Below are 23,835 nucleotides of genomic sequence, written 5' to 3'. Positions count from 1 at the left end.
TCTAAACACTTCTGCTAGACTTCTCCTCTCCTCAACGCTGACTGTAGCTTTCATAGCAGAATGCATGGAGAAAACCCAGAGGGCACCAAGGAACTTCATTTCAGCTGATGAGAACCTTTTCAAAGTATTATAGTCAAAAGTTTAGTCTGCATCTTCAGCGACAGGTTATGGTATTAGGCTGCACCATCCAAGAGCAAGCGTGAAGGGGAGCTCAGGCTTATCTTCAGTGCGGCTTATCAACCCAACCTCAGTGCAGTGACAGCTAACAGAAAAGACATTTGGGTCGATATTTCTGTTCTAGAGGTTGCCAGCTATTGTCTTTCTTTGCTACAGATGAGAAAGAGGACAACATCCTGGGAAGTATCCTGCTTCCCAGCTTCCACATCTCCATGTTGTCAGTGGATGACCACATCAGCAAGAAATATTGCTTTAAGGTAACTAGTTCAAAGTGTTAGTTGTGTGACATAACACTGAGACTTGGGGGGGGGGGGGGAGGCTATATGGGTATGTCAAAAATAAATATGAGTTTATTTCTCCAAAGGAAAGCTAATAAAGCTAATTGTACAGAACATAGATGTCTAATATCGATTTTTGATGGTCATTTTTATAACGTTAACTGTAGTGTCATGCAAATTTACGAACATTTAAAGTCATGGGTGTTTATGGTGAAAAGTATACCTTATCATTTGGTTTTTAGTTTGCTGCGTGTTGTCATTTGTTTTATATGTCACTTTTTTGTTGTTGGCTGAATCCGAATTTGCTTTCCTACCTTTACTGCTTCTCCCGATCCCTCCTAGCAAAAAGTTGTGGAAATAATGGTGTCTTCAAATTTAGATGTTACTATCAACCGATGATGTCATCAGTACTCGCCGGTCATCTACATTAGCAACATCGGTTTTACGTCTTTAAAAAGTTATAAAAAAACAAAAAGTCCAATGTAAAAATGTCAACTTCTTTGCTTCAGAGCACTCCCACGTGAAGAAATGCACTTCTCCTCTGTGTCACAATGTGACGAGTATTATCCTACTGGCGGAGGGAAAGGCAGCCCTAAGTCGCTACGGCTCCCCCTTAAAAAACACTTTTGGACACCACTACAGCTCTAAAGCCCCTACAATTGGAGCAATAGGGAGGAGCTAGCGGGGTAGGGAAGCAATTTGGATTCGGCTTTTGAGTGTTAAAAAACTTTGTTCAAACTCTGTTTGAATTCTCAACTATGTTCCAATGCATACCAGGCCACTCATCCCAACATGCGCACCTACTATTTCTGCACGGAGACGGCGAAGGAGATGGAGGTGTGGATGAAGGTTATGACTGATGCTGCACTTGTCCAGGCTGATCCTGTCAGAAGGTTGGCGCTCCTCTCTGAGCCATTCAACCCTTCACTCACAATTCAGACTTCTGTTTTTGAGCGTATTCAAACCCTTTATCAATGCCCAATTAGGGAAATTAGTGGAAGTTATCCAGTAGTTACTTTGTGTTGACCTGATCTTCCTCACAAAGGTGAGGCAGACATCCTACTCCACGTGATGAGAGGCCATGATGGAGTTTCCAAACAAGCCAGAAAGAGAACAATAACTAGACTTTTGGGAAACCGGACACTGGTTACCTGAGACTTGAAATCTAAACCACTTAACCACATCTGATGTAAAACAGCAGCATTATATTAGCTAATTTCCACCTGCAGTATCCATTAACTGTACATAAGAACTGGACTGAGCTAGTGTGACGTCAACCATAGAAAATGCCTTACTTATAAGAACACTGCTTGTTGGAGGCAGACGACATCAGTAAGCACTGATTTGTCCGAGTTGGTCGAGTCAACGCCCACTCTCGCCAACCAGGAATGAGCTTGTTGGAAGTCCACACTCCTTCCACTGAAAGCGGGGCCTTTTATTGAGGTGTCTGATTGGTCATTTTACAACTTAAATAACTTGCAGTACTACAAAAGTATTATCAAAACAAATTAGGATTAGCAAGAAAATGTTAAAAAGATGTGGTAGAGCAAGAATGTTTATTCTGACCAATAGACTTACTGAGTAACAGCTGTTCATTACTCTATAGACGTCTATTGGATTTCAGCTTTTTGGGATCAGTAAGTACTTCATGTTTGGAATGCCAGGGTGAAGGGCTCACTCAGTCCAGTTCTCTTCTACAGTCAATGGCAGTACCTTCCATAAAGCTGTTTAAAACATATATTGCATTACCTAAAAATATACATTTAAATGTTGTAAAAATACTGGTGCTAAAAAAAGAACAACAAATAGTCATGAGACGTTTTTTAGAAATGTCACCTCAAATTTTTAGAGCTCTGATCACAAACTATACAATACAATAACTATTTGTATTTGAGGACCCCCAGCCCAACCCCATGCTCCCTTAATTTTGTAAAATTTTCTTTTGTCACAGACTTGACAAACTTAAGGTGGACCAACAGACGCCTTTAGAGTTGAACAACTTGGTGAACCACAAAGTCCTAACGCTGCCGGAGATCCAGAAAAACGAGCGCAATAGAGAACCAATGAGACAACACTCCCTCTCACAGCTGGACCACAAAAGGCAGATAGAAGAAAAGCAGAACTCCAAAAGGGAGTACTACACGTTACAGAGAGACGGAGAAAGGTACTCTGTGAAGAGGGATGGAGTCAGCTACATGCTTCAGAAGGACGGCGACCGCTACCTTCTTCACAAAGATGGGGAGAAGTTCTTACTTCGAAAGGACGGTGAGAAATACTCTGTGCCGAAAGATGGAGAGATGTTTGCTAATCACAGGGACCTTAAGAAGTGCGCCGTTCAGAAAGTGGACAATAAGTACACAGTGATGCAGTCAGAGGAAAAATATCCTCCAGAGCAGCGCCTGCTCACAAAGGACGGGGGAATGTATGAGCTGCAGAAAGCCAGGGACCAGCTCCCATTCCACCAAGACGGACAGAAACTCAGGAAGGATGTGAAGAGACAGCTTTCCTTACGGGAGGGAGAAAGGTGCGGCACAATGAGGGAGACGGGAAGCAAGTACGGGACCATCCATGTTGTTAACAGGTACGGCAGCATGAAAGAGGTGAGGAAGTACAGCACACTGAGGGACGGGGACAGATATGCTCCTCTGACGGACTCGGAGAAGTGCGCTACACTTTGTCATGGAGATAAGTACGTCTTGCAGCGAGACCTGCGCAAAGACAGGGTGCTGGCTCATAGCAGCAGCATGAAACTGCAGACGGCTCCTGAACTCTCAACCACAGCACCAGGCCAGAGCCAGGCCAACGCTAAGAAGCCCGACAGCTTAGGGTCCTGGCCAGAGGAGCCAAACGAGAACACAGATGGACGGCTTGCCAATCCCGCCAACAAGAGTCCGGCTCCAGTCCAGGAGCTAGAAAATGGTCTGTCCAGAACCAGCTCTGTGCAGCGGTTGGAAAACTGGAGCAGCGCTCAGAGGACGAGAGGAGTGGACAACGACGCAAGGAGGTGAGGCTAACCTGGAAATAACCTTTTTCGAATAAGAAGCAGTCTATATCTTTATTAAGCAAGAGAGAATGATTAAAGCTGAAGGTGATGACTGAGGACGCTCAGACCCTCCAAGAACAGAATATGATGCAATCCAATGCTTTAAAGGCAAAAATTGATGACTGAGAATCAAATGGATTTATTTTGTCTTATACTTCAGTAAATGCACATTCCTAAACGCGCATTTAGCCCATGGTGTTTACACTGGACAAGCAGGGAGGGGCTTTGTTTTTTTTCTACTGTTTACTAGAGCATGTCTGCCACCTTGGTGTCAAATAATTCAAGCCGGACTCAAATTAATTATTAAGATTTCCTTAAGATCAATTTTCAAGCGGTTGGTACTTACATGAATTAAAAAAGACGCCATTTATACATCACTACCAAATCTGAGTCCCTGATTGGTCAAAGTTTGCCCTCAACAGCCGCGTGCTTTGTACATATGTGACAAAACATGTGTAGCAATGGTGAAGCAACGGTGAAGCCCGTTTACGTAGACTTTTCACTGGAAGTGGGCGCTTGAACATGCATTTCTCAGAGCGGTGGGAATGTGGCTTAACAGAAACATTGCTGCAGTAAGAAGAAAATGTCAATATTATGAAGTTATCTTAACTCAGTTATTGTTGTGACTTTTGTTCTTTTGTTCTCTTAGACCTTTAATCTGTGGGAATTCTCCGATTATTTTGGTCAAAATCTTTTACATCATACAAGGCAAAAGCCTGTACATCTCACACAAATGCAGGGGCCAGCACACTAACGAGAAGAAAACACACAAAAATGTGAAACAATCTAGAACTACCGGTACACACTTTCATACATTTTTCTGTGTTTTATTTCAGTCTAAAAAAAATCAGGAACAGACTTTAAATAACTTTGGTCTCAGACTTGCATGACACTCCGTGTGGAGAAGTGCTGCTTCAGCAGTTTTGTCACGATAAGGACTTTGAAACGTCTGATCTGCGTGTCACTGTTAACTGGATTAAATGGGTACAGACACAAAGAGAGGAGGAATTATACCGTTTAAATATTAGATTGCACGCTTTTGTGACTGAGACATGTTCAAATCTACCTCCCATGATGAGCCACTAAGCTCCTTTTTGGACTGAAACGAGTCCTGTTCTGAGATGGGTTCAAACAAAGGACCATTTTAACAACTATGGAGCTTGGTAGATTAATCAAGCTAAGTCTGCAAGGGTCTTTCTGTCCGGATATGATAAACGTTAATGGTGCAGCAAACGACTACAAAGATCATCTGACGAGATGTGGGCATAAAGTTTTTTTTTTTAAATCGACTTTTATTTTCTTTCAAAAGAAAGATTGAGACTGTTTTGTGGTCTTTTTCTCCAGTATGATGTCGTACCAGACATTGCCCAGGAACTTGCCCAGCCACAGTGTGCAGCCCCGTTACTCAGATGGTTACTGCACCCTGCCCCGTAACAGCATGATGAGGCCCGACAGCATTTGCAGCGTGACCGGCTCCATATATGACCGGGCCCTCCGGCCAGCTGTCACCGGCGGCGTCAGCTCCGCAGAGAAGAGGAGATCCATGAGAGATGACACCATGTGGCAGCTGTATGAGTGGCAGCAACGGCAGGCAAGGCAGAGTCTGGCTGCTCCATCTGGTATGTCTTACTGTATTGTTTTAAAAGTCTCCTCGGATGCACGGCATTGTTTTGTTTTTGTTTGGATCTCAAAGGATTTGGTTTTAAAGACCCGCTCAAATAAAACATTTTTTTTTCAACATGTTCTTTTTATGCATTTTTCGGATGATGGAGGGCATTGATAAAGAAAATAGAGATTTAAAAAAGCCTTTCTGAGCATTTCTTTAGTAGAATCATTGTAAATCAGGAGCAGATGAAAACATTTTGTTTGAAAAAAATCATATTTGTGACGTAAAAAAAACGTGAACGTCTGTTTCCCTCGTCTGAGCTGGAATCTGGATCAAAACTGTACGGCTGGATAGATCTGATATTGTTCACCATTATTTTTGCAGCACTAATGTTAAGTTAAGGGGGTGAGGGGCTGTAAGCTAGCCGGACAGGGCATAAACAGAGGACTCTCAGTTATGGGTGATGGGGAAGGGGGTGGGAGTTACTACATACCAACACTGCAGCTAACAGACCACTGGGAATGATTTGAAAGTAGATAAAAAGATGATCGAAGTGGAACTTTGAGGGTTTATCTAGAAGACTTTCCATTGCTCATCTAAGGAGCAGACTAGGACTCTCAGTAACTGTACTAAGAAGCATCTCCTGCTGCTGACTAAAATGTATAAAAGTTGTTTGGAGTATTTGCTGAGAAGGTTTGGAAGAGACGTAATTTATACTCAGTTATCTAAAGGTCGTGTAACGCAGCCACTACGTACGTTTTGCACATTTTTCTCCTTTGAGTATTTCTTTCGTTCGTCATTCGTCAATGTCCATCGAGGGTTTTGGCTGACAGGTCTTTACGTGAATTTGGTTTTGAGCTTTTTAAACTTTTTGATCTGTTCCGAATTACGCAGTTTATGTGTATTTTACTTAAATATTTTTATTTTTATTTTTGTATTTTTTTGTTGCGCTCAGAGTAGTCAGCAAAATCAAAGATAGAAAAAAAAGGGAAATGTGACACAACGCATGCAAAAACATGCGTTTTGCAAACACAATAAACCTTTTTTGAAAGCAAAAAAAAAATTTGAAAGCAAAAAAAAAGTCTTTGAAAGCAAAGAAAATAAATAAATTTGGGAAAAAAAGGAAAAGCAAATATTTAATATTTTCATTTGCAACTTAGAATGTTTTGTGTCCAATGTAATGGCAGAAATATCACTCCATACACTTTGAGACCATAGTTGCATTGCACAGGGTTTGTAAATCAGCGTGTTTGTCCTTGTCTTCCCTCCAGGTGCCGGTCACTATGCAACCCTCCCTAACAAAAAGAGCATGGACATTTCTCAGTATGCTGCCCCCTCCATCCCTACCTCGCCGTCACACAGCTCTGTGGGCCTGTACAGCACTTTCTCTCCTCCCCGTCAGTCGCTGACTCACAACCCCGCCAACTCGCACTCTGAGGTGACCTCACCTGTCGTCAGAGGGGATGTGACGTTGGAGCGCAGGCCAAGGTCACTCCCTCCTAAGGTGAGTGATATAATTTGTGCAAGCTGCACATTTAAAGCTAATAAGATCGTTGAGTTTTGTGTTTTATTTCAGTCATCATTACGCCGCTGCTCCACTGTCTGTAGGACATTTACCCAGCAGACATTTCTCAAACTGATTTTTCTCCTCCAAACACACTGAACTTATGTTATTCCTCCCTTTAGTTCTCTTTTTGGGTTTGTGGACACTCTGTCTGCTTTCACGCTGAAGTGAACCGCACCAGAGTTCACTTGCAGGTTGAACAGACACAATCATTCTGTATGGGACAAGAGTTTACTTGTTTGCTCTCAACCACAGTAAAGGTGCGCTTTTCATACCTATGGTGCCGTCAGTAGAACCCTGCTCTGGTACAGATCTGAATCCTGAGACCAGTCGCTCAAAGCGCTTACAATGTGTCCATTATTCATTCACTCCTCATTCATGCTTTGTGATGGTAAGCTACTGATGTAGCCACCTCTGTCGGCAGACTGACAGAGGTGGCCACACTATTGTGTTCACTGCTGCTTCTTAGTTATTTTATGGCAAGTAGTTGTTTTGAATAGGCGGTTTTGGATGACACACCACCTAATGTTCTCTCCCTGAGCTTGACGAGCTGGAAACAAGGTGGCATCTATTCCTATTAGTGCACTGCACTGACACAGGCATGGAGAAACAGTGTCCATTGCCCTGGAAAACTAGCTACTGAAAAATACAATCACAAATATCTTCAGGCTTCTGAATTAGAAAGTCATATTTGTCAATAAAGAAAGTGGACCTCAATCAACGAGAAGTTAGCCATGCTACCTTTAGCTTCTCGTATTGAAACATCTAAAAAGCCACAAGTAAAGCACAATTTAAAATGGATTCATATTGTGGAAATGGGGAGGGGGGGAGTCGATAGGGGGGAGAACCTGCAGACGCCTGACTTCCAGAGAGTCCAGTAGACATCCTGTCTCTTTTCTCGCAGTACGGATATTCTCTGGACCGGCGATCTATGGCAGCCTGCACCCCTCCTCAGCCAATCACTGCACAGTCTCTGCAAGGCAAGACGGTGAGTGCCTCTGTGGCTCCAGACACACGCGACGCATCACAGACACGCATCCAACACACACCTGACATACACACCTGAAACACACACCTGACATACACACCTGAAACACACCTACACACACCTGACACACAAACCTGACATACACATATGACACACATCAACACACACCTGACAAACACACCTGAAACACACTAACACACATCTGACACACACACCTAATTTACACCACCACACACTGACATATATCCAAAACACACCTGACACACACACACCAACACACACCTGGCACACACACACCAAGCACATACAGAAACATAGCCAACAAACACCTGAAATACTCACCTGACATACACATATGACACACATCAACACACACCTGACACACACCCCTGACATACACATATGACACACACCAACACACACCTGACTTACACACCTGACACACACACCTAAGATACACCAACACACACCGACAGATATCCAACACACACCTGACACACACACACAAAACACATACAGAAACATCGCCAACAAACACCTGACACACACCCCTGACATACACATATGACACACATCAACACACACCTGACACACACACCTGACGTACACACATGAGAGACACAAATGACAGACACCAACACACACCTGGCACACACACACCAAGCACATACAGAAACATAGCCAACAAACACCTGACACACTTACCTGACACAAACATATGACACACATCAACACACACCTGACACACTCACCTGACATACACAACTGAAACACACCAACACACACCTGACACACACATCTGACATACACATATGACACACATCAACACACACCTGACATACACACCTGAAACACACTAACACACACGTGACACACACACCTGACATACACACCTGAAACACACCAACACACACCTAATATACATCAACACACACCTGACACACACACCTGACATACACACCTGAAACACACCTACACACACCTGACACACAAACCTGACATCCACATATGACACACATCAACACACACCTGACAAACACACCTGAAACACACTAACACACACCTGACACACACACCTAATTTACACCACCACACACTGACACATATCCAAAACACACCTGACACACACACACCAACACACACCTGGCACAAACACACCAAGCACATACAGAAACATAGCCAACAAACACCTGAAATACTCACCTGACATACGCATATGACACACATCAACACACACCTGACACACACTCCTGAAATACACGTATGACACACACCAACACACACCTGACTTACACACCTGACACACACACCTAAGATACACCCCTGACATACACATATGACACACACCAACACACACCTGACTTACACACCTGACACACACCCCTGACAAACACATATGACACACATCAACACACACCTGACACACACACCTGACGTACACACATGAGAGACACAAATGACAGACACCAACACACACCTGGCACACACACACCAAGCACATACAGAAACATAGCCAACAAACACCTGACACACTTACCTGACACAAACATATGACACACATCAACACACACCTGATTCACACACCTGACACACACACCTAAGATACACCAACACACACCGACAGATATCCAACACACACCTGACACACACACACAAAACACATACAGAAACATCGCCAACAAACACCTGACACACACCCCTGACATACACATATGACACACATCAACACACACCTGACACACACACCTGACGTACACACATGAGAGACACAAATGACAGACACCAACACACACCTGGCACACACACACCAAGCACATACAGAAACATAGCCAACAAACACCTGACACACTTACCTGACACAAACATATGACACACATCAACACACACCTGACACACTCACCTGACATACACACCTGAAACACACCAACACACACCTGACACACACATCTGACATACACATATGACACACATCAACACACACCTGACATACACACCTGAAACACACTAACACACACCTGACACACACACCTGACATACACACCTGAAACACACCAACACACACCTAATATACATCAACACACACCTGACACACACACCTGACATACACACATGAGAGACACAAATGACAGACACCAACACACACCTGGAACACACACACCAAGCACATACAGAAACATAGCCAACAAACACCTGACACACTTACCTGACACAAACATATGACACACATCAACACACACCTGACACACACACCTGACATACACACCTGTAACACACCAACACACACCTGACATACACATATGACACACATCAACAGACACCTGACATACACACCTGAAACACATTAACACACACCTGACACACACACCTGACATACACACCTGAAACACACCAACACACACCTGACACACACACACCAACACACACCTGGCACACACACACCAAGCACATACAGAAACATAGCCAACAAACACCTGAAATACTCACCTGACATACACATATGACACACATCAACACACACCTGACACACACCCCTGACATACACATATGACACACACCAACACACACCTGACTTACACACCTGACACACACACCTAAGATATACCAACACACACCGACTGATATCCAACACACACCTGACACACACACACAAAACACATACAGAAACATCGCCAACAAACACCTGACACACACCCCTGACATACACATATGACACACATCAACACACACCTGACACACACACCTGACGTACACACATGAGAGACACAAATGACAGACACCAACACACACCTGGCACACACACACCAAGCACATACAGAAACATAGCCAACAAACACCTGACACACTTACCTGACACAAACATATGACACACATCAACACACACCTGACACACACACCTGGCATACACACCTGAAACACACCAATACACACCTGACACACACACACCAACACACACCTGGCACACACACACCAAGCACATACAGAAACATAGCCAACAAACACCTGAAATACTCACCTGACATACACATATGACACACATCAACACACACCTGACTTACACACCTGACACACACACCAAAGATACACCCCTGACATACACATATGACACACACCAACACACACCTGACTTACACACCTGACACACACACCTAAGATAAACCAACACACACCGACAGATATCCAACACACACCTGACACACACACACAAAACACATACAGAAACATCGCCAACAAACACCTGACACACACCCCTGACATACACATATGACACACATCAACACACACCTGACACACACACCTGACGTACACACATGAGAGACACAAATGACAGACACCAACACACACCTGACAAACACACCTAAGATACACCGACAGATATCCAACACACACCTGACACACACCCCTGACATACACGTATGACACACACCAACACACACCTGACTCACACACCTGACACACACACCTAAGATACACCAACACACACCGACAGATATCCAACACACACCTGACACACACACACCAAACACATACAGAAACATCGCCAACAAACACCTGACACACACCCCTGACATACACATATGACACACATCAACACACACCTGACACACACACCTGACGTACACACATGAGAGACACAAATGACAGACACCAACACACACCTGACAAACACACCTAAGATACACCGACAGATATCCAACACACACCTGACACACACCCCTGACATACACATATGACACACACCAACACACACCTGACTCACACACCTGACACACACACCTAAGATACACCAACACACACCGACAGATATCCAACACACACCTGACACACACACACCAAACACATACAGAAACATCGCCAACAAACACCTGACACACACCCCTGACATACACATATGACACACATCAACACACACCTGACACACACCCCTGACATACACATATGACACACATCAACACACACCTGACACACACACCTGACGTACACACATGAGAGACACAAATGACAGACACCAACACACACCTGGCACACACACACCAAGCACATACAGAAACATAGCCAACAAACACCTGAAATACTCACCTGACATACACATATGACACACATCAACACACACCTGACTTACACACCTGACACACACACCAAAGATACACCCCTGACATACACATATGACACACACCAACACACACCTGACTTACACACCTGACACACACACCTAAGATACACCAACACACACTGACAGATATCCAACACACACCTGACACACACACACAAAACACATACAGAAACATCGCCAACAAACACCTGACACACACCCCTGACATACACATATGACACACATCAACACACACCTGACACACACACCTGACGTACACACATGAGAGACACAAATGACAGACACCAACACACACCTGACAAACACACCTAAGATACACCGACAGATATCCAACACACACCTGACACACACCCCTGACATACACATATGACACACACCAACACACACCTGACTCACACACCTGACACACACACCTAAGATACACCAACACACACCGACAGATATCCAACACACACCTGACACACACACACCAAACACATACAGAAACATCGCCAACAAACACCTGACACACACCCCTGACATACACATATGACACACATCAACACACACCTGACACACACACCTGACGTACACACATGAGAGACACAAATGACAGACACCAACACACACCTGGCACACACACACCAAGCACATACAGAAACATAGCCAACAAACACCTGACACACTTACCTGACACAAACATATGACACACATCAACACACACCTGACACACACCCCTGACATACACATATGACACACACCAACACACATCTGACACACACACCTAATAAACACCAACACACACCGACAGATATCCAACACACACCTGACACACACACACAAAACACATACAGAAACATCGCCAACAAACACCTGACACACACCCCTGACATACACATATGACACACATCAACACACACCTGACACACACACCTGACGTACACACATGAGAGACACAAATGACAGACACCAACACACACCTGACAAACACACCTAAGATACACCGACTGATATCCAACACACACCTGACACACACCCCTGAAGATACACATATGACACACATCAACACACACCTGACACACACACCTGACATACACACGAGAGACACAAATGACAGACACCAACACACACCTGGCACACACACACCAAGCACATACAGAAACATAGCCAACAAACACCTGACACACTTACCTGACACAAACATATGACACACATTAACACACACCTGACACACACACCTGGCATACACACCTGAAACACACCAATACACACCTGACACACACACACCAACACACACCTGGCACACACACACCAAGCACATACAGAAACATAGCCAACAAACACCTGAAATACTCACCTGACATACACATATGACACACATCAACACACACCTGACTTACACACCTGACACACACACCAAAGATACACCCCTGACATACACATATGACACACACCAACACACACCTGACTTACACACCTGACACACACACCTAAGATACACCAACACACACCGACAGATATCCAACACACACCTGACACACACACACAAAACACATACAGAAACATCGCCAACAAACACCTGACACACACCCCTGACATACACATATGACACACATCAACACACACCTGACACACACACCTGACGTACACACATGAGAGACACAAATGACAGACACCAACACACACCTGACAAACACACCTAAGATACACCGACAGATATCCAACACACACCTGACACACACCCCTGACATACACATATGACACACACCAACACACACCTGACTCACACACCTGACACACACACCTAAGATACACCAACACACACCGACAGATATCCAACACACACCTGACACACACACACCAAACACATACAGAAACATCGCCAACAAACACCTGACACACACCCCTGACATACACATATGACACACGTCAACACACACCTGACACACACACCTGACGTACACACATGAGAGACACAAATGACAGACACCAACACACACCTGACAAACACACCTAAGATACACCGACAGATATCCAACACACACCTGACACACACCCCTGACATACACATATGACACACACCAACACACACCTGACTCACACACCTGACACACACACCTAAAATACACCAACACACACCGACAGATATCCAACACACACCTGACACACACACACCAAACACATACAGAAACATCGCCAACAAACACCTGACACACACCCCTGACATACACATATGACACACATCAACACACACCTGACACACACACCTGACGTACACACATGAGAGACACAAATGACAGACACCAACACACACCTGGCACACACACACCAAGCACATACAGAAACATAGCCAACAAACACCTGAAATACTCACCTGACATACACATATGACACACATCAACACACACCTGACTTACACACCTGACACACACACCAAAGATACACCCCTGACATACACATATGACACACACCAACACACACCTGACTTACACACCTGTCACACACACATAAGATACACCAACACACACCGACAGATATCCAACACACACCTGACACACACACACAAAACACATACAGAAACATCGCCAACAAACACCTGACACACACCCCTGACATACACATATGACACACATCAACACACACCTGACACACACACCTGACGTACACACATGAGAGACACAAATGACAGACACCAACACACACCTGACAAACACACCTAAGATACACCGACAGATATCCAACACACACCTGACACACACCCCTGACATACACATATGACACACACCAACACACACCTGACTCACACACCTGACACACACACCTAAGATACACCAACACACACCGACAGATATCCAACACACACCTGACACACACACACCAAACACATACAGAAACATCGCCAACAAACACCTGACACACACCCCTGACATACACATATGACACACATCAACACACACCTGACACACACACCTGACGTACACACATGAGAGACACAAATGACAGACACCAACACACACCTGGCACACACACACCAAGCACATACAGAAACATAGCCAACAAACACCTGACACACTTACCTGACACAAACATATGACACACATCAACACACACCTGACACACACCCCTGACATACACATATGACACACACCAACACTCATCTGACACACACACCTAATAAACACCAACACACACCGACAGATATCCAACACACACCTGACACACACACACAAAACACATACAGAAACATCGCCAAAAAACACCTGACACACACCCCTGACATACACATATGACACACATCAACACACACCTGACACACACACCTGACGTACACACATGAGAGACACAAATGACAGACACCAACACACACCTGACAAACACACCTAAGATACACCGACAGATATCCAACACACACCTGACACACACCCCTGACATACACATATGACACACATCAACACACACCTGACACACACACCTGACATACACACATGAGAGACACAAATGACAGACACCAACACACACCTAACATACACATATGACACACACCAACACACACCTGACACACACACCTAATATACACCTACACACACTCGACACACGTCCAACACACACCTAGGTATCTGAGTGTGCTCTGCTGCTGCTCATCTTAATGTGATTTTTCTTGGGGGAACTCTGTGTTTTTAAATAGCCGATAACATTTTTAATGTGGCAGACGTAAAAGAAACAAGCAAAGGCCTCCTCTCTTGCTCTGTCTCCATCCCAGTGAAAATATCTTCCCTTGTCTTTTTTTGTTCCGTTTCTCTAGTTTCAAAGCCCCAGAGGTTTTTTTGTCAACTATAGATTAAAAGCACAGTTCCTGTCTTAGTCAGTGTTCTTTTAGCAAACCTCAAGAGTCTAATGATTTCTCTCTCTCCTCTTGTGTCAGAGTTTGACTCTCTGGAGCAGAAAGAAAAGTCTGTGCAGTGTCTGCAAAAAAAAAAAAAAAAGAAAATTATAAAAATACCTTTTTTCGCACCAGAAGTGATCATTTACCAATTTCCATGTTTGCTCTTAACTTTTCTGCTCCTCAGAACTTTACATTTTCTCTGTTTTACATCTTCTCTGCGTTGTGCTCCAGGTTTCACTGCAGGCTTGAACTGAAACAGTTGAGTTACTTTCAGTAAATGTTTCTGAAAAGGCCACAGCACATCATTCTGGAGGAAACCACAATTCTGCACTTGTAGGACGATCAAAAATGAATCTCTGTGGTGTCTTGTTGTTCTCCTCTGTGTGTTGCTCTGTGCAGCCCGAGGAGCTGACCCTGCTGCTGATCAAGCTCCGCCGGCAGCAGGCGGAGCTCAACAGCCTGCGGGAACACACTGTAGCTCAGCTTGTGGCCCTGGGCATGGAGGGGCCAAACGCCAAGGTCAGCAAGGACTTTTATGTCTGTGCATGAGTGTGCAGGGAGGTGCCCAAACTGGAGTGGTTGGTGGGTGATGGTGGTGGTGGTTTAGGGGGGTCTGGTGAGTGCACTTTGTCTGTTCAACATGGAAAATGAACATCACCAAACAGGGTCATCAAGCCTCCATCAAGTCAGATATGTTAGCAGTAGTTTACCCAGAATAGAGAAAAATTGACCTAATTAATAAAGCAAATGGTTGGAGGTATTTCCTTTCTTGTTTTTACATGCATTAAGAAAATCGATGTCGTTTATGTTAGACAAAAATAACAGATTTACAGGTATGAGTTTTCTTCATGTTCAGTCCAGAATACGGTGTCAGGTTTGGATGGAGAAAAGTCCTCACTTCAGGTTCGTCTGTTAACATCACAGCTGCATCTCCATGACGATGATCCAGGGAAATTTTGCCACTTAGAGGAAGAAGTTTTTGATCAAAATGACTACAGAAAAAGGCACGAAAGCAACACTTGAGTTTTGTAAATGCAAACACGTCTATAGTAAAACTTCCTCGATAAATTCTAATTTAATTAAAAACACAACACTGGAAATGCATTACAAATATAGATAATATTTGAAATCCTCATGAACCCTAAAGTGTGATCATGTAAAAACATAAGGAAGGAGTGCAGTGGTGAGGCATCCATGTGCTGAGTTGTTCCACTCTGATCATCTTTTGATGTATTTTCAAAGCGTTCCCAGTGGTCTTTTCATTATGATTATGACTTTTATGACAAAATCCAAGAACCTGTGTCGTTTTCTAGGACATAGCTTCTGCAGAGCTGTAGGAGTTCATAAGAAATTTACCCGTGTTGTGGGTGGGACTGTTGATGTGAGGCAACTTCGCCGCCGACCCTTCCTCACTGCAGAGAGCTCTCTGTATACATGCTCTTCTGCTAGCTTCTAGCCGCTCACAAACCCAGCCTAATATTAGCAGTGCTACAAAAATGGCTTTCAATATCAGAGCTAACCAGTTGGACAGTTTTTATCCAGATTCCAGGTCAGCAAAGGAAATAAAGACGTTCATGGATCTATTTATCTGTACGGATCTATGTGTTTGCGCATTTTCCACGTATGAAATTTCAGTCTTTCGTGATACATTGGTGATATATGTAATTCATGTGTTTCTTGCATCCATCAATGTGTGCAGATGTCCGTTGAGGGTTTTGGCCAACAGGTCTTTACGTGAATTTGTTTTGAGCTGTTCAAAATTTTTGTTCGGTTGAGAATCATGCAATTTACAGGTATTCTACGTAGTTTATAAGCAATTATCACGTAAATCTTAGGCAATTGTATGTGATTATTGCAAGATACATATGCAAATTTGTGTCACATACAGTACAGACCAAAAGTTTGGACACACCTTCTCATTCAAAGAGTTTTCTTTATTTTCATGACTATGAAAATTGTAGATTCACACTGAAGGCATTAAAACTGTGAATGAATACATGTGGAATTATATTCATAACAAAAAAGTGTGAAACAACTGAAAATATGTCATATTGTAGGTTCTACAAAGTAGCTACCTTTTGATTTGATTCCTGCTTTGCACACTCTTGGCAGTCTCATGATGAGCTTCTAGAGGTAGTCACCTGAAATATTTTTTACTTCACAGATGTGCCCTGTCAGGTTTAATAAGCGTGATTTCTTTCCTTATAAATGGGGTTGGGACCATCAGTTGTGTTGTGCAGAAGTCTGGTGGATACACAGTTGATAGTCCAACTGAATAGACTGTTAGAAGTTGTATTCGTTAGGTCTAGAAAAAAGTAGCTAAGTACAGAAAAACGAGTGACCATTATTAAGAAATGAAGGTCAGTCAGTCGGAATAATTGGGAAAACTTTGAAAGTGTCACCAAGTGCAGTCACAAAAACCATCAAGCACTACTAAGAAACTGGCTCACATGCGGACCACCCCAGGAAAGGAGCTGGTGACACTGTTGGGGATTTATTCCAAATTGAAGGCATACTGAACCAGCATGGCTACCACAGCATCTTGCAGCGGCATGCTATTCCATCCAGTTTGCGTTTAGTTGGACCATCATTTATTTTTCAAAAGGACAATAACGCCAAACACACCTCCAGGCTGTGTAAGGGCTATTTGACCAAGAAGGAGAGTTATAGGGTGCTGCGCCAGATGACCTGGCCTCCAAAGTCACCAGACCTGAACCCAATCTAGATGGTTTGGGGTGAGCTGGACCGCAGACTGAAGGCAAAAGGCCCAACAAGTGCTAAGCATCTCTGGGAACTACCTCCTCAACTCATCAAGAGAATGCCAAGAGTGTGCAAAGCAAAAGGTGGCTACTATGAAGAACCTACAATATGATATATTTTCAGTAGTTTCACACTTTTTTTGTTATGTATATAGTTCCACATGTGTTAATTCACAGTTTTTAAGCCTTCAGTGTGAATCTACAATTTTCATAGTCATGAAAATAAAGAAAACTCTTTGAATGACAAGGTGTGTCCAAACTTTTGGTCTGTACTGTATCTCTAACGGACTTTTCAAACATGTACCAAATCACGTTTAAATTACTTAACTGACACACAAGTCATTAATGAATTACATATACAGCACAATAATCACGCACAGTTGGTTGATGTGTTCTTTTCCGTGGTTTTTTCATGCTCGGTTTTAGCGTGGTTCATTCGTGATACATCTGTGAAAATTTCACGTAAAGACCACTACTTTTCTCACTTTTTCCATGGATGACCAATTTTCATCCGTGCAATATGCGCAAAATTTACAGCAGAAAATTATGTAAACAGTTTGACGTACATTTAAGCAGAAATGTGATAGCAATACTTGGTAATATGCATGCTAATCATTTCATTTTGGTTGCATTGCACTGGCATGTCATTGTGATGTGACAAGACAGCAGGTTTTCTGGTGTTGTGTTAAGATTAAGAGTTTATTGCCATTTGTACATATTAAACATTTGTAGAGGTGTAGGGGTTGTGCGTGTTGTTGCATGTCATTGCATCTGTTGGGATTTCCGATTGTTGTGATGCACGAAAACATGAATACTCTCATTCATCCAGAATGGTCCTAGAAAAGAAGAAAATTTGAAAAAATATCGTCTGGACTTTGTTGATGTTAAAGACCTCGTATTAAAGAGGCTTCTCAATTCAGATCAGACCAAAAAGGAGAAATTCCAAAAGTATAAGAAAGGAAAGCCTGTTAATCTGTTATCAGCATGTAGCTCCTCTGATTCTTCTAGAACAAATCTTCTGAGCATTGATGAGAAACTTGTTTGCTATAACATAGCCAGTTCTCTGTTGGTCTGAAGACAGCAGGGGAAATCAGACATTCAACCTTCTGAGCTGAACTGTTTCATAAATTCCTCCACAGTTCTTGGGTATTTCTTCTTATCTGCACCTTCTTGTGTTTTTCTCTTATGACCTTCGTTTGCTCCTCTGTCTTTGAAACCCTTTTTCCATGGTTTCTCCTTCTTTTTCTGTGGCTTCTGCAGACAGATGTTCTCACCCATCACCTACAGAGGAACCTGACTTACCTGGACAGCCAGGTGAGGAGTGTAAACTGTGCAACACTGGAGCGAAGCTCTCCCTTACTGTAGACAAGAAGTTGAAGCCTGTGAGCAGACCTGATATCATTTTACTTGTGACAAACACACTAAATAAAAAATCTTAAGCCACTTTTTTCACCTCAAATCCATTTTATAATTTGGATTTGATGTTTATTGGTGGCTTACTGTGATTTTGCCAGAGGTAGTTATGAGTCACACACTTACTGGAGTAGCTGATCATTTGATGGCACCATAGTTCTTACTTTTGGCTCCCATTTCTCATTTTTTACACATTTTATGTTATACATCAGCAAAAGCATAAGAATCCTGATCAGATAAATAATAATTCCCAAAACAATATCTGCACCTGGACAAAACTATTAATGTCTATATAGCAAATTGAGCAGATCTCCTTGTGAAATGTCTCCAAGGACTTGAGAGCTGTCATAACCCATTACAGTTACATGTCACTACAAGGCAGTGAGCAGCTGTTCCCTCCAGGGTTTCAGCCTATTCTTCACTGGCCACATTTCACTCTCATCCCACCACATGCTGAAGGTTTCAGTGGCCTTGTGGAGGATGGTCCTTCAGATGTGGCACGTGTGGGATCCACTCTATGGATGGATTACACCAAGATCAAAACTGGCACTCTGCAGCCCGTGTCACTGCTTTGGACTGTCAGAGTCAGTCACAGGATGGAATCATAGCAGCAGAGAAAAAGTCAGCAGCATCACAGAGGGATGCTTTCATCACATGCACTGTGTAAATCAGTGCAGCAGCTTGGGAGAGGAGGTGTCCTCAAAAAGAAATGGCTGTTTGCAGCCATTTAAGACTGGTTTTAATCTTGCCTCTAAAGCTGCATTCACACCAATTCATGCAGCAGGGGCGTCCAGTTTCATTGCTAAGTCAATGTACAGACGGGATAAGAGGTACTGCGGTGCGATTTAAGTGTTGAGCACGACGCAGCAGTCTGACTAAAGCGCAATTTGGGCAGCAAAGCGATAATTCAAATATTTGAACTTTGACAAAGAATTCACAACCCGTCAACCAATTAGGGACTCGGTCTTGTCCCGTGAAGTGTTGATGATGGATGAAGTCCAAAACCAACATCGAGGAGAAGCTCATTGTTCTCATGAACTTTATGATGTTTTTCTTATTTGCAACAAGATCATATTAAAAAGGTCCTCTAATTATATTCTTATATTAAGTGGGCCAAAAAGTATTTATGTAGCCAACAATTGCCCAAGTTCTCCTACTTAAAAAAATGAGAGGGCTGTAATTTTCATCATAGGTACACCTCAACTATGAGAGACAAAATGAGAAACAAAAATCCAGGATATCACATTGTCTGATTTTTAAAGAATTATTAGGAAATGAAAGACATACAAAACCACTGATAATCTCTCTCCATCTGGGGCTCCTCTCAAGATCTCACCCTGTGGGATCAAAATGAGCAAAAATCCCAGAACCACATGGGTGACCTAGTCAATGACCTGCAGAGAGCTGGGAACCAAAGTATCAAAGGCTACCATCAGTAACACACTACTTCACCAGGGACTCAAACACTGCAGTGCCAGACGTGTCCCCCTGCTAAAGCCAGTACATGTGCAGGCAGAATGTCCTATGGTCAGATGAAACTAAAATAGAACTTTTTGGAAACAACTCTACTCATCTCTCAGAATGCTTAGTTGCATCCAAACAACACCATAACTACTGTAAAGCACGGGGGTGGAAGCATCATGCTTTGGGGCTGTTTTTCAGCAAAGGGACCAGGACGACTCATCCATGTAAAGAAAAGAATGAATGAGGCCATTTATCTTCAGATTTTGAGTGAAAAACCTCCTTCCATCAGCAAGGGCATTGAAGATGAAACGTGACTGGGTCTTTCACCTAGACAACAATCCCAAACACATTACCCGGGTAACGAAGGCGTGACTTTGTAAGAAGCATATTAAGGTCCTGGAGTGACCTAAGTCAGTCTCCAGATATCAACCCCATAGAAAATCTTTGGAGGGAGTTCAAAGTCTGTTTTGCCCACCAACAACCCCAAAACATCACTGCTCTAGAGGAGATCTGCATGGAGGAATGGGCCGAAATACCAGCAACAGTTTGTGAAAACCTTGTGAAGACTTACAGGAAACGTTTGACTGCTGTCATTGCCAACAAAAGGTATATAACAAAGTATTGAGTTGAACTTTTGTTATTGACCAAATACTTATTCTCCACCATAATTTGTATATAAATTCTTTAAAAATCAGACAATGTGATTTTCTGGATTTCTTTTCCTTATTTTGTCTCTCATAGTTGAGGTATATCTATGATGAAAATTACAGGCCTCTCTCATCTTTTTAAGTGGGAGAACTTGCACAATTGGTGGCTAACTAAACTGTTTGCCCCACTGGATATCTTTCATAAACACAGCAGATATTTTCACTGCTACATGGGTGAACCCATCTCCAACCTTCCCCCATCTTCTCTCGTTAACTGCTGAGCTGCAAACATATACTCGTTTTTCTCAAGCTTTCTTAAACTTATTACTGAGAAAATTGAGTTTTTCTTGTTGGCTCTGAATCCCTGTTGTCCAAAATCAACAACTTTTCTCTTTCCACGTCATCCCACTCTTTGTTTTTTCCCTCAGGTTAAGATTGGGGGTGTTATTATTTTTTTTTGACAGTACATTATCTTTCCACTCTCACACTCATAACACTACCTGCAGGGATTCTTCCATTAACTGCCTTTGCCCAGCACTTGCTCCCATGCCACTTCAGTTCTTGTTAATAGCCTTTATACTTGAAGGGATTATTGCAGCTCTCTCCTCTTTGGTTTCACTCACAAATGTCTCCAAAAATGTCAATTAGCACAGATTTGAGCACAGAGCTGCTTGTTTTATCACCACAATCCCTCCATCCATCACATCACTCCATCTATCCAGCAGCTCCACTGGATCCAGTTCTGGATTGAATTCAAAATCCCTCTGCATACTTTCATTAACAACCTCTGCATTTAAAATCTTTTAGATCTGCTTCACATTTCTACTTCCTTCTCCACTCTTTGATCTTCTTCCTCCGTTCACTTCATTGTCCTTCTTTCCACCTCTCTGGGGAGCAGAGCTTTCTGTCACCTCGCGATCTTCTCTGAGCTCAGAAGTGTCACTTTGTTCCCTCTTTTGTAATCCTCACTCAAGATTCTTCTGTTTAAACTTGCTTTAAGTCCATAACCAAAACAGCCGAATCTATTGTTTTAGTTTTACCTATCCTGTTTTTTCTGTGTCTGTCTGGTTTAATGTGTGTTACTTTACTATTCTAGTACTTCTGTTTCCTATTTTTGTATTTTACTGTTCCTTAAAATGCTCTATAGTGTCATTAAGTGCCAGAAAGGTATTTTTAATCCAAATAAACCACTAATACTATCACTACTTTGCAAGTGTCCACTACCTGTAATGACAGTTGCATCCAAATGCCCTCTTCCTTTCTGGTGTACGCTAGACCAAGGAGAATGAGCCTCTAATCTTCATGATCCACACTATGATTGAGAACTCGGCACCAAGGCCGCAACTCTACCAGCAAGTAAGGTCTATGGCAGGATCTGGCTATAGCTGCTGTAAAGGCTGCCCCATGTGTCCATCCGTGACGTTGTTTTTGAGTTTCCAATCGATCATTGCAGCCTTTATAGACTTCTCATCACTTAAGGAAATCAAAAAAAGCTTGACCAGTTAAAAAAAAAAAACCTGCTCTGTTTTATATTACAGTTCTCTTTTAATTTGATCCAAAGTTTCAGTCAGAAGATGAAACCATTTGATTTTGTTTTATTAAATACAGCAAGCAGTACCTCAAGTAATCAACAACACATGACGTTAACAGTGTTAAAATTAAATAATGTAAATCCTGAACCCATGTTTGAGACACTCAAGATAGACCAGATTTTGTGGGTTAGAGATCCACTTTAAGCACTTATTTCTGGGAGTAAGCTGTGCATAATCTCCACGTCTTTGCTGCTTTATGGTAACACACACTTCCTACCTTTTGATTATAGACAAAACATATAACCGTCAGATACAGAAAATTCAATGCAGTTTATTAGGTTATCTTTAATTGCTACAAATAAAAAGCAAGAACCATCAAACCAATCAAAGC

General features: G+C 42.9%; 1 protein-coding gene across 6 annotated transcripts in view; it reads left to right on the top strand.

The window, feature by feature from the left end:
• LOC101161206 (pleckstrin homology domain-containing family A member 5) overlaps positions 1-23,835 on the top strand; it is a 99,011-nt gene that overhangs the window by 48,216 nt on the left and 26,960 nt on the right. For 3 of the 6 annotated variants that reach the window (XM_023952254.1, XM_023952255.1, XM_023952258.1), the window contains 9 exons: positions 334-434; positions 1,233-1,348; positions 2,407-3,459; positions 4,843-5,117; positions 6,376-6,608; positions 7,573-7,656; positions 16,029-16,148; positions 19,649-19,702; positions 23,188-23,268. In XM_023952254.1, coding sequence (XP_023808022.1) covers positions 334-434; positions 1,233-1,348; positions 2,407-3,459; positions 4,843-5,117; positions 6,376-6,608; positions 7,573-7,656; positions 16,029-16,148; positions 19,649-19,702; positions 23,188-23,268 — 2,117 coding nt within the window. The remainder of the gene's footprint in view (positions 1-333; positions 435-1,232; positions 1,349-2,406; positions 3,460-4,842; positions 5,118-6,375; positions 6,609-7,572; positions 7,657-16,028; positions 16,149-19,648; positions 19,703-23,187; positions 23,269-23,835) is intronic. The other 3 variants (XM_023952256.1, XM_023952257.1, XM_023952259.1) reach the window with 3 other exon arrangements.

This window comes from Oryzias latipes, chromosome 23 (genome assembly GCF_002234675.1).
Source record: "Oryzias latipes chromosome 23, ASM223467v1".
Lineage (NCBI taxonomy): Eukaryota > Metazoa > Chordata > Actinopteri > Beloniformes > Adrianichthyidae > Oryzias > Oryzias latipes.
Note: the sequence above shows the minus strand (reverse complement) of the source record. Positions and strands in the feature narration are given on the sequence as shown.